At 52.7% G+C, this 24,298-nt stretch overlaps 1 protein-coding gene across 1 annotated transcript in view; it reads right to left on the minus strand.

Moving 5' to 3' along the window:
* The window catches only part of FAM188B (family with sequence similarity 188, member B), a 139,312-nt gene that overhangs the window by 12,948 nt on the left and 102,066 nt on the right, over positions 1-24,298 (minus strand). Inside the window, exons 13-15 of the mRNA XM_011972200.1 lie at positions 20,821-20,888; positions 7,585-7,648; positions 4,252-4,413 (exon numbers count right to left, since the gene is read on the minus strand). Coding sequence (XP_011827590.1) covers positions 4,252-4,413; positions 7,585-7,648; positions 20,821-20,888 — 294 coding nt within the window. The remainder of the gene's footprint in view (positions 1-4,251; positions 4,414-7,584; positions 7,649-20,820; positions 20,889-24,298) is intronic.

A 24,298-nucleotide genomic window follows, 5' to 3' on the forward strand; every position in this document is an offset into this window, starting at 1 on the left:
GCCCGGCCCGCCATTTATTTTTTGTATCACTAAGTAAGAAAGAAAAAGCAGGTGTGTCAAAGTCTGACACACCATCAACTGTAATAATGCATCAAAATTTCAGAAGTGCTCGAATGTGGTCAAGTTTGCATCTTAAAGGCGATGAAATGTGATGCTTAAAATACAGAAGAGGCCCTATGAAGGAAAGAATAAAGATACCCTGATGGTGATTGACAAGGTAGGGAGGGGACAATGAGAAGGGCCCCCTACTTAGATGGGGTTATGAGGGCAGGAAAGGCTACCTTTTAGGAAGTAACGTTTAAGTCAAAACAATGAGAGGGAAACGCTGGGCAGGTGGAGGGTGCAGTGTGTACAAAGGCCGGGAGGTGGGAGAGAGCCCGAGAGAAGCCCCAGCCTGCAGGAGAGAGTAGCGCAGGCTGAGGTGGGAGAGGAAGGCAGGTGCAAGTCTGGCAGGGTGTTGGGGGTGGTGGGAAGTTTTGGATTTTAGTTTCTGCATTAGCCTGCTTGGGCTGCCATAACAAATACCACGGACTGGGCAGCTCAGACAGCAGACATTTATTATCTCACAGTTCTGGAGGCTGGAGGTCCGAGTTGTCACCAGGGTTGTTTCTGAAGGCCTTGCCCCCGAGCTTGTAGGTGGTTGCCTTCTCCATGCCTTCAGAAGGCCTTCCTGCTGTGTGACCTGTGTCCTAACCTCCTCTGCTTAGGAGGATACCAGCCACACTGGATTGGGACCCACCCTAGTGGCCTCATTTTACCTTAATCATTTCCTTAAAGGCCAAATACAGTTATTAATACATTCTGAGGTACTGGGGGTCAGAGTTTCAACACAGGAATTTCGGGGAGACATAGTTCAGCTCACAACAGTCTCAGAGGGCTGGAAAACCACTGAGGGTCCAGAGAAAAGGAATGATATGATCGTGCGTGTATTTTTAAAGATCACACTGGCTTCAGTGAAGGGACAGGATTAGATAGGGGGAAAGCGATAGGGACAGGAGCTGAATTTGGCTGGGCTGTCACAGGTGTCAAAATCAGCGATGCCGGTGGCTCTGACCCATGAAAGTGGATGGGCTTGAGAAACAACTTCAGCGGGAGGCACATGTCCTCCTGATGGAGAGGACATGCTCCTGGTTAAGTAAATGGGTGGATGGTGGCCATCTCTGAGCTGGGGAGGATGGGAGGAAGAGGGAGCTTTCACAACTCTGCCTGTCAGGCTGTTTTCCTTTGTGGGCCTCTTCATGAAGACGGCAGTGAACATGCCTTACAGGTCTTGAAAGAAGTGCTGAGGCTAAACTCCCTGTCCCACCCCATCCCTCCTGGACTGTCAGTCCCCCATCACCACCATGACCACAAGCCTGGAGGGACCTGACCTCTAACTGCAGCCTAGAATGCAGTCCACCCCTCGCCGGTGAGCCTTGTCCTGGGCCAGCTGTGGGACTGAGGCAGCGAGCTGGAAGTCAGATGGGCAAGATCAGCCTGGTGGGGTCACAGATAGCCCATGGAGGTCCCATAGGACACAGCCAGGCCGGGCCAGTTACTTATGGCAAGGGTGAGTTTCTCTGGTACAGAGTTTCATCTGTTTCCCCAGGCACAACCTGAGTAGGAGTCATCTGGGCAGCTCACTTTTAGGTAGGACCTCCTCCTCCTACATACTCAGTGAGGGCCCCAGAACCCCAGGCTGCCAGCGAGGGGCTTCACCTTCTAGTGAGTGAACGCTGTGGATGTCATGGCCCAGGTTGTTCCAAATGCCAGTCTTCCCTGTGGCTGTATCTGTGCTGCCTGAGGAGAGGGCCAGGCCAGGCCAGAGCAGGGGCCCTGGCTCTGAGTCCAGGTCTGGGCTTGGGTGCTGGACCACCTTGGACTCCTTCTACGTCCAATGTGGCTAATTGTGTAGGGTCCAAGGGACTTGGGGACAGAAGGGATGGAAGGTGGTGTTAAAGAAAAAGGAAGGGGCTGGGCGCAGTGGCTCACGCCTGTAATCCTAGCACTTTGTAAGGTTGAGGTGGGTGGATCCCTTGAGGTCAGGAGTTCAAGACCAGCCTTGCCAATATGGTGAAACCCCATCTCTACTGTAAAAAAAAAAAAAATTAGCATGCCCCTGTAATCCCAGCTACTCAGGAGGCTGAGGCAGAAGAATTGCTTGAACCCAGGAGGCAGAGGTTGCAATGGGGTGAGATCACTCCAGCATGAGTGACAGAGTGAGACCTTGCCTCAAAAAAAAAGAAGAAGAAGAAGAAGAGGGAAGGGCTTTGTCTGAGCTGCCGGGCCCTGAGCCTTCAGTGGAAGGCAGGGTTGAGGCCCAGCCCTCAGTGAGCTCATGGAGGAGGAAAGGAGGCCAGGGCTCCTTCCTTAGTGAGCTTGCAGTTGCAAGGCAGAGGAAGGAAGCATCCACCTACTGCAGGGAAACAAAACTCCCAGTCCTCAACTGAGCACAGAACAGCAGAGGGTCTATGTGGATCCCAGAAGCCCACGAGGAGGGGAGATGGCTGTAGGGCCTGAATTTCTTCAACAGTCCTTTTATTCCAAGGGAAGGATAACTCCAACTGGTTTTCCCATCAAGTACCCTGCACAGACCACAGCAAAATAGTTTACTTTCTGACCAACGCCCTCCACCCAAGAATGAAACCAGAGCTCCTGGTGAGCCTGGGAATTCCATGAACCTGGCCAAGGTTACCTCTCTTGGCCCGTGGAATTTTGAGCTGAATACTTTCAGAGCACACCCAGGGTCTGGTGCTCGAGAGCCCTGGTGCTTCTTACCAGCCACATTCCTGGGCTCCCTCCTGACTCCAGCACAGCCAGGAAGTAGCCACTCTCATTCTTTCTTACCCCAAGTCTTTGGGACCCAGAAGTCTGCTTTTGGCATGCTGGGGGTATCACCCAGAGAGGGGATCTGGGGAGGGGGCTGCACCACATGGTTCATTAGCAAGACACAGCACACCCCCACATATGGGAAGGGTGGGTAAAACTGAGCCCTGGCTTAAAACCCTAGTCTTTTTCCACCCTGAAAATCCAGGGTAGAATCGCCTGGCACCATCTGCATGGCCCCGCTGAGTCAATCTCTGTGTCCTGGTTCTGAGGATATGTGGTGAATGAGGCCTCATTCAGACCCTCCAAGAATCTTTGCAGGGCGTGGTCACTGTGAAAAGCGCTTCTGCTGCCCCTCAGGACAACCCTTCCCATTTAATCGACCACAGAGCAATGGACTCTCTGAAGCCATGGAAAGCAATGCTCAGAGAAAGTTTCCATGGCAGCTAGAAGAAGAAGGCAGGGTCCAGTGCTCCTCTGCCCAGCTCCCTCAGTCCCTGGCCACATTCCCCAGAGGTACAGTCACCCATGCTCTGTCCAGCTTTACCTGGCGGCCCAGCCCTTTCTGAGCCCTTGGCTGCAGTGACACAGGATGCAGAGGGACCACACGCCAGCAAACAGGATGTGTGAGGCCTACTATGGGTTGAACTGTGCCTCCGAAAAGATATGCTGAATCCTAGCCCCCAGTACCTCAGAATATGACTGTATTTGGACACAGGGTTGTTGCAGGCATAATTAGTTAAGACGAGGCCATGTGGGAGTAGGGTGGGCCTTTAATCCAATTAATCCAATATGACTGAGGTCTATATAAGAAAAGACACACAGGGAGAAGGTGGCCCTATGATGATGGATGGAGGCAGAGACCGGAGTGATACATCTATAGAAGCATCACCATACGGTCAAGGAACGCCAAGGATTGCCAGAAAACACCAAGAGCTAGAAGAGACAAGGAAGGATTCTCCTTATGGGTTTCAGAGGGAGCATGGCCTTTCTGACACCTTGATCTTAGACTTCCAGCCTCCAGAACTGTGAGACAGTAAGTTTCTGTTGTTTCAAGCCACCGAGTCTGTGGTACTTTGTTAGGCAGCCATAGGAAACTAACACAAGGCCTAAGACCTCAAGTTCCTGTCCCTTGGGAAGGCTCCCCTACCATACAGACACCAGCTGCAGCCACTGTGACCCACAATCACAGTAGAAATCCCTCAAAGTCCTTTTCAAACAATCTTCCCCAGAACACGGTGTCAGCTGGCTTTGGGTCTGAATTACAGGCCTGTAGCCACAGCAGAGAAGCTGTACTTCTTCCCAAGCCCTCTGTGATTCCAACTGGACCTGAATTTCAGCCAGCTCTGAGAAGTGGAGTCCAGCTTTCCTTCCCCGCTTCCCTCCTTCTCATTGCTCCAGGGAGCCAGGCTCCCCTACTTGTGGTGAACGTGAGCATCTGGGTACCTGGCACACGTTGTAATGTTCAAAGAGAGATAAGAAGCCAATATCGCTGCGTGCAGCAATGCCTCTGAGAAGTGTGATGTTCCCGTCCCCAGAATCCAGCTCAACCACATCGTTGAAAACGTTGGACACAGCTTTCCCAGTCAGGAGCAGATTGACAAGTTCCTGCAGATGAGAGAAAGGGGAAAGGCTCATCAAGTCTGAATCAGTTACTGAAAGGGTGGAGAGGAGACGGGGGAAAGAGAAAAAGGTTGGAGAAGGAAGGAAAGCAAGGAGGAAGAGAGACTGAGAGCAGAGCTGTGACTTCAATTTTTCCACAAGCCCTGTGGGAAAGGCACCAACTTTTCTCATCAAGGTAACTCCAGGCACCCATCCACCTTTATTCCACAAGCACTCATTGAGTACCAGCCATTCACAGGACCCTGTCCTATGCTGTAGGCTACTGGGGGCACTGGTGAGACAGTGAGACATGGCTCTTGACATGCACTTTGCGTCTAGACTGGGGAGTCAGGTGCATGCCTGCACGTTGACTCACAATGCAGGATGTGGCTGGGGCTGTAAAAATGTGTGCATGGAGTACTCTGGAGCCAGATGAATACAAGGCCACATGACAGAGTCAGGGCAACTTTAAGGAGAAGTGACATTTGGGTGAGTCTTAAACGATGTTATTTTTTAAAGAAACCTTTTTATTTTGAAATAATTTTAGATTCAAAAGAAGTTGTAAAAATAGCACAGAGAGTTCCTGTGTACCCTTCACCCAGCTTCCCCCAATGATAACATCTTACATAACCAGAGTACATTATCTCAACCAGGAAACTGACCACAGTGCAGTACCAATAACTAAACTCCAGGCCTTGTTTGAACTTCATCAGTGACGGTGGGGTTTTAACAGGGCAGGGAAAGCCGAGGAAGGTACTTCAGTAGGCAGCAGAACAGAAGCAGAGAGGTGGGAGTAGGAAGCCCAAGTCTGAGTTCTAGCTCTGCCTCTGCCATCATCTTACTGTGTGGTATGAGGCATTTGGTGGCCCTGTGACTCAGGCCACACACCTGGTAAACCAACAAGCATGCCAACCTTGGAACTTGGAGACAGTGACATGTGGAGCAACATTCCTCCAGCAGTCACCTGTAACCCATGCCTGCCACATTTTGGTACCAACATGGCTGGAAGGTCCTTTCCTTATACAGGGTAACCAGGGGTCCAACCTCCTGTTAGGAGTGGAGAAAATGGGGCTCACAGGCGGGTTACCCAAGCCACACAGCCCATTAGTGCCAGAGCTGAGCTTTGGCTCTCTCTGTCCCAGGTGACTTCCCTCTTCCCCCAACCCTGTTACTCTCATGGTACTATCTGCCTGGGCACAGATTCAAGACGAAGGGTGGCCTCTAAGGGCCTGCTGAGAAGGAATTTGAGCAAGCCCAGCCCCAGCACTAGGGCAGGCAGGTCTCTCTGTCTCATCCACCTTTTGCCACAGCTGGCACTGCCTGTGAGGCAAGAAGGCAGGCATCACTCCCATGGTGGAACACGTAGGAATGGCCAGAACGGCCCTTGACCAGTGTAAACTCTGGAGGACAGAGTTTATAGAGGCGTTTTCCCCTGAATTGTGAAAATGACATCAGGGGTTAATAAATCCCTCAGTTAACACCAACACCCCTGCCCCAGTGATAGTAAAAGAGGCCTCCTCTGATGGCCGCAGAGGGACCTCCATTGGAGGGAGATACTAAAGGGGACTTATTGTGTCCTTGTAGAGGAAATGAGACACAAGAATTTGGAGGAAATGTCTGCTGTAAAATACTGCACCTCAGGGGCAGCAGCTGCTGAGAAAGGCACAGCATTTTTCAGGCAAGTTCGAGTTTTCCCATCTGGTTTTTCAAGAGGAATAAAAGGCCCTGCTCCCTGATCTGGGTCTAAAACCTTCCTCATAGCAGGAAGTCTTCTTGAGATGGTGGAGAAGGGGCATCGGGCCTCTCCCTGCTCCTAGACTCAAAAGTCACACAATGGCAAAGCTCAGCAGTCCCTTCCTACTCAGTGTGGTCTGTGAACCAGCAGAATCACCCTCCCCGGGGAACCTGACAGAAACTGAGAATCTCAGGCCTCAGCCCAGACCCACTGAATCTGAGCCTGCTCTTCAACAAGACCCCTATGGGATTCATTCAAAGTGTAAGAAGCCCTGGTCCAGTCCAAATGCCTCTTGTACAAATGAGGAAGCTGACACGCAGGAGGGGAAAAAGACTGCCCCAGCTCATATTGTGAGTGAAACAGAGAACAGGGCTTGGGACCCAGCCCCAGACTCTGATCTGGGCTCCTCTGCACCCTGCTTGACTGCCCACACCTGGGCAGCATCCTTCTCTGCCCCAGAAAAGGGGAAGCTCCCATGGGGCAGGCAGGTCTCTGGAGTGAAAGTGGGGCTACCCCGGGCAGCCAGAAGAGTAGCCACTTCCCATGAGGCCTTCCTCTAGGGTGGTGGGCAGCAGCCAACCCCCCAGTCCCTCTGTGGGTGCCCTGGACAAACCACGGGCCCCAAGCTTGCCTTGTATGGTGCCCAGGTAGGTTTCCAGAGCTGGACGTAAGTGAGCCAGGACCCCCAGGACAACTGAGTCCTCAGTTGGACCCAGAAGATGTGCAGCTCTATCCAGCCCATCCATGCTATGCATTGTGGCCCCCCATGTGCTAAGAGCCAGATTTCACTGTGGCCTATGTGGCCACTCTGGGAGGCCTCATCATGGGGAGAAAGGCATGGATAGAAGCCAAGTGTAGAGCTGAGCTCCCAGTTTTGATGTTCACTAGGTAACATCTTGAAAAGGTCCCTTCCCTGGTGTCACCCGAGTGACTGAGAGGATCGATGACAAGCAACTGCTCTCAGGGTCTTCTCTGCCCCTGTGAGGTCCACTGAGGGCCCCTTTGTAACGATGCAGAGGGAAGGGTGGCTATAAAGACAACACCTTGTGCAAACATAGAAGGGGCCAGAGCCATCATCTCCCCAACTGGACCCAGGGTCCCCCGGCCCATGCCTGAGACATTACTCCCCGCGTCCTGGGCTCTGGGCTGTGTAGCACTTTGGTCTGAGTTCAGCCTCTTTTGCATCCTCTGCAGCTCTGGGCACATAGATCAGTGCACAGAAAGCTGTCCAGAAACAGACAGGAAACTGAACTCTCTTTCTAGGTCTCCGTGACATGACAGTGAAACCCAGCAGAGGTAGGCATGTGAAAGCCGCGTGGAGAGTGTTGGCAGAGGCAAGAAAGACTTGCCTTTTTCTTGGGCAAGAGGAGGGAGAAGGACACCTCCCTCTCGGAGAGACAGAGGAGGGGGAAGGACCACCTGGGCCCCACAGCGCTCCTGACCTGTGTACAGTAGCCATGTGCTCCAATCAGGTGGCTGGTGGGGACATCAAAGTCCTGGCGGATGCTGGAAAACACAAGAAGAAGCATTGTTAGCACAGCTCTGCCTGACCCAGGTTGCAAACCTCACTAGGTGACCAGGCGCTCCCCTTGGGTTCCAGGCTAAGACCCAGAATTCCAGATTTGGTGGGAACCTGAGTGCTCTGTTCTGTGCCCTCCATGGAGGAGGCTCCCACCCAGAACGGATGGAGCTAGAGCCCAGGCCTCCTAAAGTAGAGCTCACTGCGTTCTCTGGACAATGGCCTCCACTCCAGTCTCACCAGAGCTCTGCCTACACCAGAGAACAGCAACTGAAGCGTGACACAGAAGAGAGGACCCTGGGTTTGGAATCCAGTGTCCTGAATTCACATCTCAACTGTCACTACCAACAGTGAAGACTGAGGAACGCTGTTCCACCTCTGAGCCTCAGTCTGCCAGCCTGTAAAATGGGAGGAATGCACTCTAATGTTTCCTTGAATTATACAGTAACAGTCACTACCACCTGCTCCTGCACCAGGCACTGTACACATGTTATTCCCTAAAACCCTTCGAGAAAACCAAGCCTCAGAGAAGGGATGTCTTGCTCAAGGGTGCCCGGCTCTGAGGCCTGTGCCTTCAACCCATGGTACCACTGTGGTTCCACCCTCTGAATGGGGTCCTTCCAAAGGTGCAAGGTGAACACCTCCTTTGCTGAAGACATTCCCCAAACTGAAAGAAATGGGCTGAGCACTGCTAGGCACCGGAACAATTCAGCATCCCCGTAAGCAGAGGTCTGCCACACGTGAGGCAGAAAACCCTCCCAAGTCTCCATCCTCCTTCCCGGCTTGCTGTCATGCTAGGAAGCCTGCCATTAGGACATGGTTCCTTTTAGCCACCCCAAGGTAAATCCCTCTGGGAGATGAAAACTGTTGAACGGAGCCCTGTAAGGAGCACACAGGGAAGGAGCTGCTATCTACTCACTGTGCTCAGCAGGTGGCAACTGCAACCCCCAGCCCCAAGTGAAGAGGGAATTCCTGTCTCTATTTTATAGATGTGGGAAGAAGTGCAGAGAAGCTGGCTCTGGGGGGCAAGGTGAGGCCAGGGAGCCTGGGTCCCAGGCCTGTCCCCCTCACTTCTGCACATGACCCTGGGGGGGCACACACAGCCCTGGGGGGCACACACAACCCTGGGAGTCACACTTGAACCTGGGGGTCACACACAGCCCTTGGGGGTACACATGACCCAGGGGGGTACACACAACCCTGGGGGGCACACATGGCCCTGGGGGGCACACACGACCCTGAGAGGTACACTTGACTCTGGGAGGCACAAACGACCCTGGGGGGCACACACAGCCACCCAGCACTGTGTCCAGGGCTTGGTCCCCTTCCTTCAAACACACCCCAAAGAGAGAGGCCAGGTGCAAGATTTAGAGAGGCGACCCAGGGGTAGGAAGGGCTTAGCAATCAGAACATTTATTTTTCCTTTCAGTGGAAGAGAAGAGAAACTTGGTCTCAATTTATGCTTTAAATCTAAGCTCTGCCATAAGCCTACAAGCCTAAAATACACGCCTGAGTCTCTGTCTGCTTCCAAAACAAGTTTAGAAACTCAAGCTTCACAATACTTGGGGAAAACGCTTGCTTGTGGTTTTTAATAACCATGGCCAAACACGGAAGGTTTATAATCCACATGAGAAGATGAGCTGGGGTTACCCTTGCAGGAGCTTGCAGAGAACCACTAAGGCTTGGGGGTCTTTGGGGAAGGGTGGTTGAGGCTCACCCACCACAGATAGCCCAGCAGGCCTGGGAAGGAGCCAGCTGGGAGTGACTCACAGCAGAGCGTAGCATTCAGCTGGCACCAGCTCAGGCAGAAGAATTGATGGAAATGCTCTCCGCAGCATATACAAGCATCTTCTGAAGAGAAGAAAATAACCTCAAAAGGGTCCTGGAGGGGGGGCGATAAGCATCACTGGCCCCATGCCACCCGGAGCTTTCAGAAGCAGTCCTATCTTTATAAGCTCATAGCCTCGTGTTCACCCAGCGGGCTCGAGAGCCTGCGTCAGCTGGGAGCAGGGGGACAAGCAGAAAGGACAATGGGAGGAAATGGTAATTGCATCCTTAGGTGCAAACACGATGGGAAATTCAGCAGTGCGCTGGAATCTTAAAAGGGAGGAACATCTGCATTTCACATCAGGGCATTCGAGAGAGAGAGACGCCAAGGAGTAGCTTATGGTTTAAGAGATTTACAACTCTGGCAAATCTAGATGCCCAGACCTCCCTCTAGGGGAATTCTCTGGAGAGCTGAGTGTGAGGAGTCCTTGAGCAGAGGAACAACAGCCTCAGCACTGCCCTGAGAGAAGGTAATCCACATGGCTAGTCCCAGCCTGCTGTGTGGCCTCGGTCTCCCCTCCTGCAGCACGAGGGGCCTGGAGAAGATGAGAGGTGTAATGGGATGAACTGTGTCGCCTTACAATTTATATGTTGAAGTCCTAACCTCCAGCACCTCAGAATGTGTGTTTGGAAATAGAGCCTTTTAAGGGGTGACTAAGTTAAAATGAGGCCATTAGGGTGGGCCCTAATCCAATGTGACTTGGAAGAAGAGGAAATCTGGACACACAGAGGGACACCAAAGATGCACACACACAAGCGAAAGACGAAGGTACCGTCTACCACTGTGGTTCCACCCTCAGGATGGGGTCCTTCCAAAGGTGCAAGGTGAACACCTCCTTTGCTGAAGACATTCCCCAAACTGAAAGAAATGGGCTGAGCACTGCTAGGCACCGGAACAATTCAGCATCCCGGTAAGCAGAGGTCTGCCGCACGTGAGGCAGACAACCCTCCCAAGTCTCCATCCTCCTTCCCGGCTTGCCGTCATGCTAGGAAGCCTGCCATTAGGACACGGTTCCTTTTAGCCACCCCAAGGTAAATCCCTCTGGGAGATGAAAACTCTGTTGAACAGAGCCCTGTAAGAAGCACACAGGGAAGGAGCTGTGTGGACCCAGTGAGAAAGTGGCCACCTGCAAGCCCGGGAGAGAGGCCTGACAAGGTACCAACCCTCTGGCATCTTGATCTTGGACTTCTTGCCTCCAGGGCTGTGAGACATGAATGTCTGTCATTATGGCAGCCCTAGAAACCAACACAAGTGGCCTCCAACATCTTTTTAGATTCAGAGCCCTTTCTTCAAATGAAATATTACAGGCAGAAGCTCACTACATGACTCATATGGGCTGAAGGCAGTGTGGAGGCTTGTCCCATCCTTCTCCTCTATCAGCCCCTGGATCTCCAAGGACACGCAGCATCCTAGGAGCAGGGGCCATCTGAGCCACAGCTGTGACTGTCCCTTACCCAGGACTGACTTAACCATCCAGTCTAATGGGTAGCTGTCTCCTTCATGTACTCCTGAGGGCTGGATAGCCCTGGGCCCTCACAGAGTTCTGCACAGCCTGAGGAACCAGGCACCAAGCTGGATGACAGGAGCCAGGAGGGGCCAGGACCAGACAAAATGGAAGCTGTCCTACACTGGGGGCCCCTCCAGGGAGCAGAGCTTGCTGGGATTTCAGTCCAACAAGCACAAAGGAGGAGTGGGCTGGACCAGGGGGTGGAAACTCACAGAATAGGCTTGGCTCTGGCTGCCCTAACACCAACCTCCACAGCATTCTGGGAGCGAAGGGTCAGAACCCTGAACCCAGGGTCTGGGGTGATGATCCAGCCTCTGGGGATGTCTGTATCACCCAAAGACAGAGGAGGAGGAACAGAGAGCTTTGCCCAGGATGTCAGCAAGGTCCAAACCTCCCAACTCTGTCCACCATCTGGAGGTCCCTGAGATGCTATGTTGTATCAAGAAACAGAACAAAGGGGATATCAGGGCTGCGAGAGTTTGCAAGGCTTGGAATTTTGCAGAAGGTAAGATGTATGCCCAGAGAGAGTAGAGAACTGGCCCTGAGTTAGTGACAGACGTCAGCCCAGACTCAGGGCCCTCTGCTTCCCTTCTCCACTTGCCCTCTGTCCATACATCCCAGAAGGCGAAGAGGCTCTGCCACTGAGCAGGCTGCACAGTGCATGGGCCTTGAATCTGCACAGTCTCAGGCACCTTCGAATGCACCTTTCTCTCAAAAGCCTTGTAAAGCCAGGAGAGTAAGACCACCATCTTTGTTTTACTGATGGGGAAACTGAGGTCCAGTCAGTAAAAAGGACTTGTGGTTTTGTGGTCACACAGAGTAGGCAGGACTAGGACTCTGTCCCTAGTACCAACATCACAGTGTCTGCTGTGGCCAGAAATATGGGATGATCAGCCAGGCCAGCCAGCTCGAAGCAAGCCCTGGAGTCCCAAAGCCCTGCCCCTAGCCTCCACCATTGGTGGCTCAGGCACAGCTCGCCCCTTCATCTAAAAGCCTCGCTGTGTGAATCTGGGCATGTGGTATAAAAGTTTCTGAATAAGAAGGAAAATAAGTCCAAGTGGCCTAGAGACCAGGTCCCAGCCTACAGGCACAGCCATTCACCTAACACCAGCGTCCACTTGGCCCCTGACTGGTGAGTGACGTCAGGCATGTCCTGACCTCTCTCAGTTTGTGTCTTCACTTAGAAAACCAGAGGACTGGAGCAAGAAACCTCTAGGGGCCTCCTAGGATGTGCACAAGTGTGCCTGGTCCATGACTCTATTGAAAACATCAAGCCTGAAGTAGGCAGTACTTACCCTGGGGAGACCCAACCAGCCATCCCCCCTCCACCTGACCACTAGGACACCAGGCCCTGGAGGAACCCTGTCCCACCAGGCCAGCTCCTGCTTGCCCTTCCCAGAAACTGACCCTTGACCACACTTTCCCCACCCGCCAGCAGTGACCTCCAGAGATAACAGCCCTTTCGTGGGGTTTATATTGACTTTTAAGGACAACATCAATAGTGTAAGGGCAGCTGTGGTACAACCAAGAGAACTTGGGCTCTAAAGTCAGAGGGCCCTGGTCAAATCCAATTACTGCCGCTTATCAGTTATTTCCTTCTCTGAGCCTCAGTCTCCCTATTTGCAATACAGGTACGATGACCCCTCCTTCTATTAAAGACTGCTGTGAGAACTGAATGAGATGAACTATATAAGGCATTTGGCATTCAGTAAATGTCACTTCCTTTTTCCTACTATAACAACCATAATAACAAAAAACAAAACAAAACAAAAAACAATGACCAAGAGGTCACGATTCCTGCCATCTCAACCACTCATATCACAGCCAAGAACCCAGAATAAACCGAGACCTCCAAGCAGTTGAAATGGAGCTGTGAATATCTGAAGAGGATTTGGATAGAGCGGATATCAACTGTTTTCCCAGGATGGCCAAGAGGGAGTAGGCGATGAGTCAGAGCAAATGGGTGTCAGGCCCCTTCTGCCACCTGCACTGCGTGACCTTTGGTAAATCGCTTTCCATTTCTGAGTCTCCGGTGTGTCATCCCCTGACAGGGATAACAATAATTACCTCAAAGGGCTGTTGCAATAAGGGACTAGACCATACCAGGTCTTGCAAACTGCAGAGCGCCCCACAGGCTAGAGGGTGAAAGTTGTTTCCATTCTCGAAGCAGTAAGAGGAGAGGGCTAGGATGGGAGCCCAGGAGGCCAGGGGAGAGTTGGTGGAAGGCTCTGCAGGACAGAGAAAGAGGGACCTGCAAGGAGGAAGAAGGGAAAGCAGGGGCCCAGGCTCATCAGCAGCTGGCCAAAGCCCTTCCCAAGCTGCCTTCTGCCACCCACCACGTCCAGCTCCTTCCCCCACAGCCAGACCCTCTGCAACTGATCCCTGCAAACCCCTACCAGTGGCCTTTGCCTACTTTGTTCTTGCTGCCTGCCAAAACCCTTCCCATTTATCCCTCAGAGCCCTGTTAAATGTCACCTCCTCTGTAATCTCACTCACCCCAGGGACAGAAATGCCCAATCTCTCCTCCCCTTCCTAAGGATACCCACCAACTGCTTTTCATTCACTTGTCTTGCCTCTCCAGGCGGCAAGGACTTTGAGGGCTAGAACTGGGCTCCAGACCCTGCAGGTGCACAGCAACTGTGCCCCTAAATGACACAAGCCTACCCACACCTACCCCAGGTGACACTGCATGTGACAAAGGCCCTGGTGGAAGAGCTTCCAGGAGCTGGAAGAGGCAGGTGGAAGTGAGCACCCTACCCACACAGTTGAGGCAGGTCTGGCACAGGAGACCCTTCCAGCAGGTTAATTACCTCTCCCTCCTTCTGAGGCCTGTCCTCTTTCTCTGCACACCTGGCCCTTCGTGAACACGTAGGTAAGGTCCCTGGGTGAGTGGGCAGGGGCAGGAGATGCACATAGGACCAAGGGTCAGGAGACCTCCCAGCTCTTCAGTGGCATGGGTGTGGCCCCCATTCTCAGCTGTGCCAGGTGGGCCCCTCCCACCCAGCTCTCAGGCTTGGTGTCCATGGCAGAATGACTATCCTCACAGCTCAGTGGCTGTGACTTGCCATCTCAGCAGCCTAGGGGTCTGGCCCAGGCACAGCTGGCTTGCTTTAGCCCAGCCCAGGCCAGCTGCACTGGGAGAGGGAAGCAGGTAGTCAAGCACCCAGCTGGTATGGGCCTATTTAGGGCCTCATTTGCCACCTCTCTTTCTAAGTCAGCAGGCACAGCTGAGCAGCTCCTGTTACCTGCCTCCCACAGTCCAGGGAAGATGATGCAGGCACAGGGTCTTAGACTGAGAGCCTGGAGCCTCGGGTGATGCTGCCAGCTGTGCCATTAACTGATCCTTTACTTCTCAAAGTTCCCACACCTGTAAATGAGATAAGGGTTCCAGCCTGTGGGCCCATCCCTTGGGTTACCACAAGACCACAAAGGCCCAGGATGACAGCAAGGGCCCTTTCCCTCTCTCCTCCACCTCCAGCTCCCGATGAGGCTAAGCCTCCAGATTCAGTCTTCCACAGGGTCAGGGGTCTGCACAGGGTCTCCAGAGGAAGCAAGGCAGAGATCTACAGGACAGAATTTGGCTCCCTGTAAAGGGGCCTGGGGACAGAGGAGCAGGTGGCTCCCAGGGATGGGACCAGGGAGAGAGACAAAGTCAGTGGAAGGAAGTACAGTCTCAGTGGCGGGCCCACTATTTCCATGACACTGGCATCCATGCCCCCGTGGGTCCACCTTCCATTGTCACCTTGGTCTCTTGAGACATTGCTGAAAATCTTCATTAGTGGGGCCTCTGCCCTAATCTGAATCAGTGTTAAAGTTGGGCTGGAGTTTATTGAGGAAGTTCCTCTCCTCCTGTTTCCCAGCTAAGCTTCAAACCATCTTAGTACGCTGGGTAGGAAGGACACTTACCCATCCCACCCTGCCTCACATGTGACCTGGGGGAAGACTCAGGTGAGAGAGGGCAAGTGAGCCACAAAGCCGAGGTGTCTGTGCAGAGATGGAGGCCCAGTGGTCAGGCTCCTGGTCTGGGTGGCTCTGTTCACACCTCATTATTCTGGGCTGGCAGAGGCTCAGCAGAGTCCCAGGTAAGCTGACGAGCATCCCATGGACCCCTCCCATTCGGAACAGCACATCTGAACCTCCAAGAACCTGTGATTCTCAAGGGGAACAGCCCCTGTTCACATCTCACCCCACAAACCACCCACCCTGTGATTCCCCCTAGAGGGTCTCCGACGGGGTGAGCACTGCCCACACTTGCTGGAACAGAAAGCTTGGTGATCTCTTTTCTCCATTACTGAGAGGAGCCTGGGGGCCTCCATGAAGGCCCAGCCCACCCTAAACCCACATCAGCTCTCCTGTTCTCAGATACTTGTTTCCTGACTCTGCCCTATCCTTTTGCTAGCGGATGTGGCGGCCTTCTCTGGGCGGTGACTGCCTTTTGGGGATACCCCATGTCCATACGCCTGTGATGGTGCAGCCCAGGCCTGGCCACGGCAATCACACCAGGAATGGCACCCAGCACCCAGCAGGCTGAGGAGCTGCTGGAGAAGGACTCCCCTGAGCCCACCGTGCAGGAGGACCTTCCTGAGAATACAGCTGGGACAGAGGAGCCAAAAGTGAAGAGACAAAAGAACAGACACCAACTCCCAAAGACAATGTCTGGGTTCCTGGATCCAGCCCCTCTTAAAGCCTGGGCTTCTGATAGGAATCAGTTAGTAGCTTTGTTGCTGCTTACACTGGCTGGGAATTGAGCTTCTGTCACTGTCTTTCCAACCAATACTCACAGTTGGCTTTTGTTTCAGGACTGTTTGCACAAAGGAATAAACTATTTTGTTGCTGCCATTGCTTTTAATCTCTTGAGGAGAGTTACGAAGAGCCACAGAGAGACATAGTGTGGGTCCTGCCCAGTGTCATCCTTCACCCTCAGCACCTAGCTTGTGCTGTTCGAAAACTTTCAGCAAATGACAAGCTACCACCTCTTCCGGACTTTCAAGACTGCCTTTGAGAAGCTGAAGTTGCTGCTGTAATGAAGGCCAAGAATCTACTGCATGAAAAGGTTTTCACCCCCACTGGATCTTCTCAAGGCCTCAATGACCTGGCTAGGCCTGTGCTCCACTGAGGCACCGGAGCAGCCCGTGCTCAGTGCTGCCCAGGTCTGGTTCAGAGCTGGCCCTGACCCCAGGACCCTGAGCATCCCTGGGGCTTGCAAGAGCTCCCTGGGGAAAGTTCTAGCCATGCGGTTTGAAAAGCAGCAAAGCTCTGTGAGCATGAAATCCTGCATGAGATTTATCATAGGTAATTCGAGATCTTAGAAAAGAAAATAAACAGCTTGAAACCAAGTGGGAAAAAAACCTTCACAAGGCTTTGCACACAGCCTGGGATAAACCAACCTCAAAGGTCTGTTTCTCGACTGTTCTTGAGGCCTCTGACAATGAAGTGTCCAGGCAGGCAGTGGTCGGCAGCGCTCAGCTAGGTTTACATCTGCCCATGGTGTCCTCACCCTGGCTCCGGTCTGGGTTAGGAATGGCCAACAGACAAGAGGCACTGACTTTGGTGCAAGGGCCAAAGAAGAGAAGCCTCCAGTGCCCAAGCATGAGTCAGAGAACCCTCACCAGGAGGGAGGGACCACCATGCCCTCTCTATCACACATCACAATCACATGCACATGTACATAATCAAGTCACCCTTCACACAATCTCAAACACAACCACCAACACCCATGTCATCTCACACCTGGCCATACAGCATCACCAGTCTCTCCCATCCACACACACACTATCACACCACCACAAATGTACACATACACACGCTGCATTTGTAAAGAACTGGCTGGGTTTTCCCAGCCCACCACTCTGCTTCTCTTAAGCTGAACTACAATTGGTCCTGGAGACTCAGCTGTCTCTTTTTGCTATCAGGACATGTTTTCAACTGCCCAAAGTGGTAACAGATTGCCCTGAAATGGCATCAGAGGATTCTTTGGCAAAGCTGAATCTGAACCCCAGAGCAGGAAGGCCCTTGGCGATCATCTGGTCCTGAGGTTTTTCAGCTGTGTATGCAGAGCTGGGGTTTCTCCAAAGGGGGGTCTCAGGGGCCATGGCTGGACAGCAGGGGTTGGTACTGGATTGGGAGGCTGGGGAGGGGCAGCAGGGGCCTCTCCCTCCCACCTCTGCTGCTCTAATCGAAGTCATTCTGCTGCATCTGCTTCACACAGTGAGCTTGAGAATAAAGCTTATTTGGGTAAACAAAATCAGATTTTGTTTTCATTACAAACATAGTTTAAAAAGCACCAGCCCAACCCCTCCTGTTAAAGAACCTAAGGCACAGGCTGGGTCAGTCACATGGTTGTCGGTGACTGAGCTGCGCTGAGGACCTAGGTATCCTGGTGCTACATTGTGGCCAAGAAGTGAGTGCCTTCCTGTGACTTGCCACCCCACTGGGCTTCCCTGGACAAACCTAATGGTGCCTGAGGTGGATGGCATTTGTACCCAAGTGTCCAAGTGTCTGTAGAGAAAGGCCTTTGCTGGCTGCTAGCCCCAGAGGCAGCAGGCAGAGGTGGGATTCCAGTCCCAGAACTGTTATCATTGCCCTACAAATCACTGCAAACCTTCAGCAGAGCCTGGTATCCCTCAGAGAGCCAAGGCTGGAGGTGCTGGGATGCAGGGAGCGCCGCTGGAGTGCAGTGTGACTGGCACGTGAGAGGAGCAGGCTGTTCTGGGGACTACCCTCTGGAAGGCCATAGAACGGCTTATTCACAGGCACACTCCCACATGCAGGAATGCTAGCACATTATCTGAAATAATTTCAGTGTGGCTGTCTCATGGGATCTGGGCAGCACCATGACTGCCCAGGCTATTCCCATAGTTGCTGGCATTCCTGTCTTTCCTCTTCAGGAGTCTCCCCCGGGCCCCAGGTGGGGTGCAAGGGTTAGCTCCACTCAGATGCCCACATCTCCTGCAACCCCTCGGGTGGAAGCATGCAGTAGTCAGGAGGGAACACTGATCTGCAGGAGCCCCCAGGCGGCACAGGCCTCCCAAAGCCTGCCCTGATCCTCACTTGAAGCCCTCAGTTTAACTAAAAGCTTAACTAAAGTTATCTTGAACTTGAACAATCAGAGAGAGTTGGGTGTCTTCTCAAGTACACCTCTGCACTGCACGACCCTGGGCGGGGCGTGGCCCCACGGCCCCTCCTCACCCCTCCAGTGGCACTCAGCACAGGGAGCGCTCGGTTGCTCTGGACGTGCCTGCCAAGGGTGTGTGTCACTGCAGAAGCCCCGTCGGGAACTGCTGGACATCCCTGTGGCTGTGCCTATGGAGATGGCAGCACGGCCTCCCCCGCAGGGCCCCAAGCCAAGGCTGCAGGCAAGAAAAGACAAGAAGGCACACAGAGGCATCTGAGCTCCTGGGATAGGGTCAGACCAGCCATGGCCATTATTCCCGGCTTGTACCCACCAGGAGCTGTGCTAAGCACAGCTACATCTTGTGAGGCAGGAATTCTCAGTCCCACTTTAGAGGAAGAAACTCCAGCTCTATTCAGAGGAGTAGAGAGTCAGGCCTAAAACCAACCAACTTTTTCCAAAGTTCAGGTTTTCAAACAGCAAACCCAAAGAGCCAGCTCTGGGGCCAGATGGCCTGGGTGGGGCCCAGGGCCACCAGTTTTACTTGCTGTATAATCTCGAAGCCTACTCACCTCCCTCAGCCTTGCTTCCTCCTCTGAAAAATAGGGATGGTGAGAGCACTCACACAGCGGTGCCCACCTAACAGGGCTGCTGTGGACTCGATGTGTTTGTGTGCAAAATGTTAAGGCAAAGGGCCTGGCACACGGGAAGCTTCACAGACGCTATCCTTACCACTGGCAATGAGACCTGCCTACACACTGTCATCTTAGGAGAGGGGAAGGGGAGGCCACAGGGTAAGACGCAGCCCAAGGCATGCCTGCCTGCCTGCCTGGCTCCAACACCACAACAGGGCTCTACTTGGGTCCTCTGGGAGACAGAGGTCCATACTGCCCCAGGGGCCTTGACCATCTGCCTGCAGGACCCAGGGAAGGGCCTCAGATGTCCTGGAAGAACAGCTGGACTATGTGTCTGTGTGTGTGTCCATGTCTTTGTGAGTTTTTGTGTGTCTGTGTGTGTGGCCATGTATGCGCATCTGTGTATCTGTGTGTATTCATATTTGTGTTTGTGTATGCGTGTTGGCAGGGGTGTGACCTCAGGCCCATAAGCATGAGGCTGTGTGGGTCCAGCAGGGCAGCCTTCCCCACACTAATTCCCCACAGGTGCCCAGCTTGACTGGAAAGGGTAGGGAGGGGGAAGAAGCAGCCCTAGTCCCCCAGCTCTGCACAACATGAAGACTGGCCTGGGCATGGAACCCTGAAGCCCCTTTCAGAGGGACAGGGCTACATGCAGGAGCATGCAGGTAACAAGGTGCCCACTCCCAGGCTGCCCCGGTGACCACCAGAACAGACACACTTGAGCACAGAGCCCTAGACTCCCAGAGCCAGAGGGCCCCCACACGGATGGGGGCGCTGAGACTGGCATCATTGAGCCTGGCCCTCCTGAGAGTGCAGCTTCCCCTCAAGGAGACCTGGAGACCTGGAGACTCCCACCCAATCCGTCAGCCCAGGAATGAGCCAAACCAGGAGCAAACCCAGTCCTAGGGAGAAGGTGGTGCAGCTTATGGTCTCCACGCACGTGAGTCCACGCCAGGAATGAATCATATCATTATGGCAGGATTAGAAGTTGGAAAGCGCTGTGCGCTCACACGCATTTAATAAGGTCAGAAGCAGCAAGCAGCAGGCAGCCTGGCACACGAGGTCACAGAGCCGCCACTGTCCTCCCCCGAATCCACAGCAGAGGCCCCTGGAAACAGGGAGGGCGCCGACCAGACCCAACCAGGCCAGGAAAGAAGTGTCTCCTGCTGCAACCTCCCGCCCCTGGGCACCACAAGGCTACTCACCCTGCCTCCCCACTTCCCAGGGCCCACCTGCTGAGAGCTGTTCCCAAGTCCTCCCACCATGCACCCCTCAAAGTAAGATTCACTCTCCCAGGACTCCAGGCCTCCAGGGTTCTGTCCTCTGCTTGAAAGAGAATGGGGCAATCGATTGTACTTTCCACAACCATTCATGCGCTCTTAATCTGCTATACTTCCTGGTGACATGCCCAGGTGACAAATACAAAGAGGCCTAAAAAGCTCCTAGCAAATGAGTTTCATGGGTAAATTCCAGCTGTGGGGCAGGCTGGGGGGCCATGTTTCATCCGATACAGACTCATCCTAGAGACCCTGCCAACAGGGGTCAGGCAGGGGAGATTAGGACAAGCCACCCTGCCACCTCTCCCTGCCTCTAGGGCCTACTAGCCACTGCCCACTCACCACCGAGGATGCCAGTCTTGTCCTCGCAGCTACAGGGCTGCCTTGGTCTACAGCGAGGTCTCCCTGTCCTGAGCTCTTGAGGGCCCTCGGCCATCTCCTGGGTCTCAGCCTCAATTGTCCATCCCCTGCACAAGTGCCAGGGGCATCCCCCTGAGTGCTCAAGTGTATACACACTGCCGTCCCAGGCAAGCTCCTTGAGGGCTGGTGGCATGTCTTTCAGGTTGTCCACCACACACATAGTAGTCCTGGACACGTGTACATGTAGAATGTGACTACTTTCTCTCCTCCACCAGCAGACCTTCCCCTACTCCTTCCCCTACTCCACTGCTTCATTCATCCTTTCCACAACACTCATGGAGCCCCCAACATGTGTCAAGCACCATCCTGGGCTCCAGGGAGGCAGCAGTGAACAAGACAGATCAGCCCAGCCCCAGGAAGTTGAGGGAGAAAGATACTCACAGCTCCGTGGACCTGGACAGGATGGCAGACAGGGTGAGCAGGATGCAGCCATAGGGGCCCACTTCAAACTGGGAGGGGGAGAGAAAAATGAGCTCCATCCCATTTGCACCTCCCTCTTCCCAGCCCCACACCTCTGTGGGAGCCACACCCCAGGGAGCAGCCTGCCCTGAGCCAGCTGCCTCCAACCCAGCCCTGGGGTTGCTGGGTGGCCCGAAGGCTGACCTCCTAAAGGATGGGGCATTGGAACAGCCTGAATGACAACGACAGCAGAGCGAGGGTGATGCAGGGACCACCACAGAGAGGATCAGTGACCTCAGAGTCCTCGAAACTCACAAGACAGCAACAGTCATGGCCAGCTCCGTTATGATGCAAGTGTCTAATGGGCATTATCACCCCGAACACTCTAACAGGCCTAGGGGACAGTACTATGATTACTGCCCTCTAGCATATATGGAACTGAGGCTCAGAAACTGAGTGACCAGCTGGAGGCTGCATAGCTTGTCAGCAGCACACTGGCACTCCACGGACCTCTAATTCCAGATCCCTTACTCAGAAGAACTGTGCTGTGCTGAGAGCAGCAGAGAGCAGGTTTGGAGCAGAGTCAGGATCCGGTGAGGTGAAGGAGGCAGCCGTGTAGATGCATGTCTTAAATGTTTATATATACATTTTAAAATGTCAACATTTTGATATTTTGTTCATTGTGGATTTTTCTGATTAACTTTGATTTTTAAAAAAGACAGGTTTTGCTAACTTCTGAGTTTTTTGGCACCCCCTTAGATTTTTGCATCCAAAGTGAGTCCTCCTCCAATTTTGGTTTGGAGCTGGGGTCCTGGGGCCTGTCTGCCTAATTTAAATCCTCGCTCTGCCACTTCTTGCTATGTGACCATGGAAACATTCCTGGCCTCCTCTATCCTCAGTCTTCTTATCTATAAAAAGAGGGTAATAATCACAGCACCTACCCTCATCAAGTTGTGAAAATTACGTGAGTTAATCCTTATAAAGTACCTCAAACAGGGCCTGGCACCTGTGTTAGCTGTTAGAACAAAGCTGGCTCTGCCCTGCCCATCTGTCCAGTGAGCCCAGTGGGCCACAGCCTACTGGGATGGGCCATGTCACTTCTGCTCCCTGGAGAAACGCCATCCCCAACTGCAAGTCAGTGTGAAGGCCTCACCTATCCCACTTTGGAAACCATGAACTGTGACTGAAGACACTGCCTGTTATAATAGTCACTGTTCTTTATGTGTAATCACATTTTGGACATAAAATTAGAAAAAAAAAAAAATCCCAACTTGTCTCTCCTGGAACAGACAATGAAAATTATAAAACTTATCATGTTTACGTTTTTGCCTTGGCTGCCAGGAAAGCTCAGAGACAAATAGGGTGCTCTACTATGGTAACTACTGCAGCTCAAGCTTCTGATAAAATTATCTTTTCCTCAAAATATACTCTTTGTTTCCATCCATGAATTCACTTGGTCAATCAGTCATTTAAAAAAAAAATTATTGGTGAAATTTCTGTGACGAGAGGATGCTCCCAGCTAAGGCTGTTACTTGTGAACAAGGTGGATATGGATCTCTCCTCCTGGGGAAGTAACTTAGGGAAGAAAAAAACAATAAGCAACTTGAAAAGGCTGGAAGAAGGGGTTCTGCCATGACAGAAATGCAGGCTCCTTCAGAAACACATAGGAAGGGCCTTCAACACAGACTTCAAGTTTGGGGAGGGAGTATCAAGGAAGGGTTTTTGGAGAAAGCGATGTCCAAACAGAAACCTAAGGGACGGTAAGGAATCAGAAAAGTGAACGTTGCTCCAAAAGCAGAAGCACGTGCAAAGGTCCGCAGGCAAGAGAGGGCAAGCTGACTATGCAGGGGCACAGCAGAGCCCCGAAGACATCATTTTCTTTTAAAAAGCAACTTCCAATCTTTTTTTGGAAATAGGAATGGAATGAATGAATCAACAATCATCTTCAATCAACCTCATCTTCACTCTGTGATCTCAGGGGAGCCACTTCATTTCTGCTGCCCTGTTTCCTCTTTGCAAAACAAGAATAATGAAGACCCATCTGGCCTATTTCCTTGGCTTCTGGGGCACATTCTATGAGACAATGTCTGTGGAAGTGCTCTGAAAATGGCAAAGAGTAATGCTGATGTCTCCCCCTGCACAGGGGGACACAGGCCCAGGAGGACTTGGGCCACCAGCCCCTTGTCCCAGCTCTGCATGCTGCCTAGGGAAGTCATGAAGCTCTTGGTCTCGGTGTCCCTTTCCATAGAAAGCCTACCTAATCTGCCACAAATTTCCATCTCCCCTTGGATGAATCACAAAGTATTCTTGGTCTCCGTTTCCCCTTCTGGAATTCTTGCCTACTTCTGCCATGGACATATATGCTGTCCTGGGGCAGCAGCAGTACTTTCTTGGTCTGTGGTCTGTTTCCCCTTCCGCCATGCTTGTAATGCCTACCTACCTGCAATGAAGCAACGGACACAGAAGCCCACTGTAAGCCCCAACTCTCTGTGTAAATTTGGGGAACTATTATTACATTTATGCCAGCATTTCCCCCAGTCCTAGGAACACCCTCAAGGAGACCCCCTGAGCCCTGACATGCCTCTCTGCAGTGGGTGGGGAAGAACCCTGCTTGAGGCTTCTTGCCCTTGCTGGAATACAGCTAAATGGCACCAATATTCCATTTTGTTTTTTAAAACTTTTATTACAATTATCTCATCAAATGCAAGCTGCCAAGACATGGGAGGCCACAGGGCAACATGCCTGCATTGAAAGGCGAGGTCAGGCAAGGCAACTGGCCTGAAAACTGCCATCAGGGTCTAGAAAGTGGTGCCACTCGGGAAGAAGAGGCCATTCTTCCAGTGCTGCTCTGCACTCCATAGAGACCTGAGTCTACCAAGGAACTCCAATGGGAGGCAGAGGTGGGGGCATCCTCTAGCTGGCCAGGAGCCTGCCAGACACCTTGCCCAGAGAGTGAGCAGTAATGAAAACACAGCAAGGAGGCAATTTATTTTGGGCAAAGATGGCTTGGTGTACATTTCCAGGCCTGGCACGAGGAACCCCTCTTAGGCCCAGGCCATGAAAAATGAATTTGGTGAGGGCAGTGCTGAGGCAGCTCAACTGCTTCCAGCAAAAACATGAATTAAACTGCAGGGGGAGAGCTGCCTTCCAGAGTGAGGAGGGCCGAATATGGACAGCCTGTACCAAGGACCAAAGTCAGGTGAGGAGGCAATTGCTTTGAGTCCAGAGGCATTGCTGAAAGGAGGCTCCCTCGCCCTGGAACAAATCCCACTCTCTGAACCCCTTCCACAGTCCCTGTCTTGGTTAGGCTTCATCAAAGTCCTGGGGTACAGGCTGACGGGGAGGCTCTGTCTCATGGACAAGGATGCAGAGGTCCTGGTGCTGAGGGGCCACCCCAGTCCATCAGTGGGCAGCTACAAGCCTCAGGATCTGTGGGCATTTGAGCAATCACCCTCAGGCT

Source organism: Mandrillus leucophaeus, unplaced genomic scaffold (assembly GCF_000951045.1).
Source record: "Mandrillus leucophaeus isolate KB7577 unplaced genomic scaffold, Mleu.le_1.0 Scaffold128, whole genome shotgun sequence".
In the NCBI taxonomy this organism is placed as follows: Eukaryota; Metazoa; Chordata; class Mammalia; order Primates; family Cercopithecidae; genus Mandrillus; species Mandrillus leucophaeus.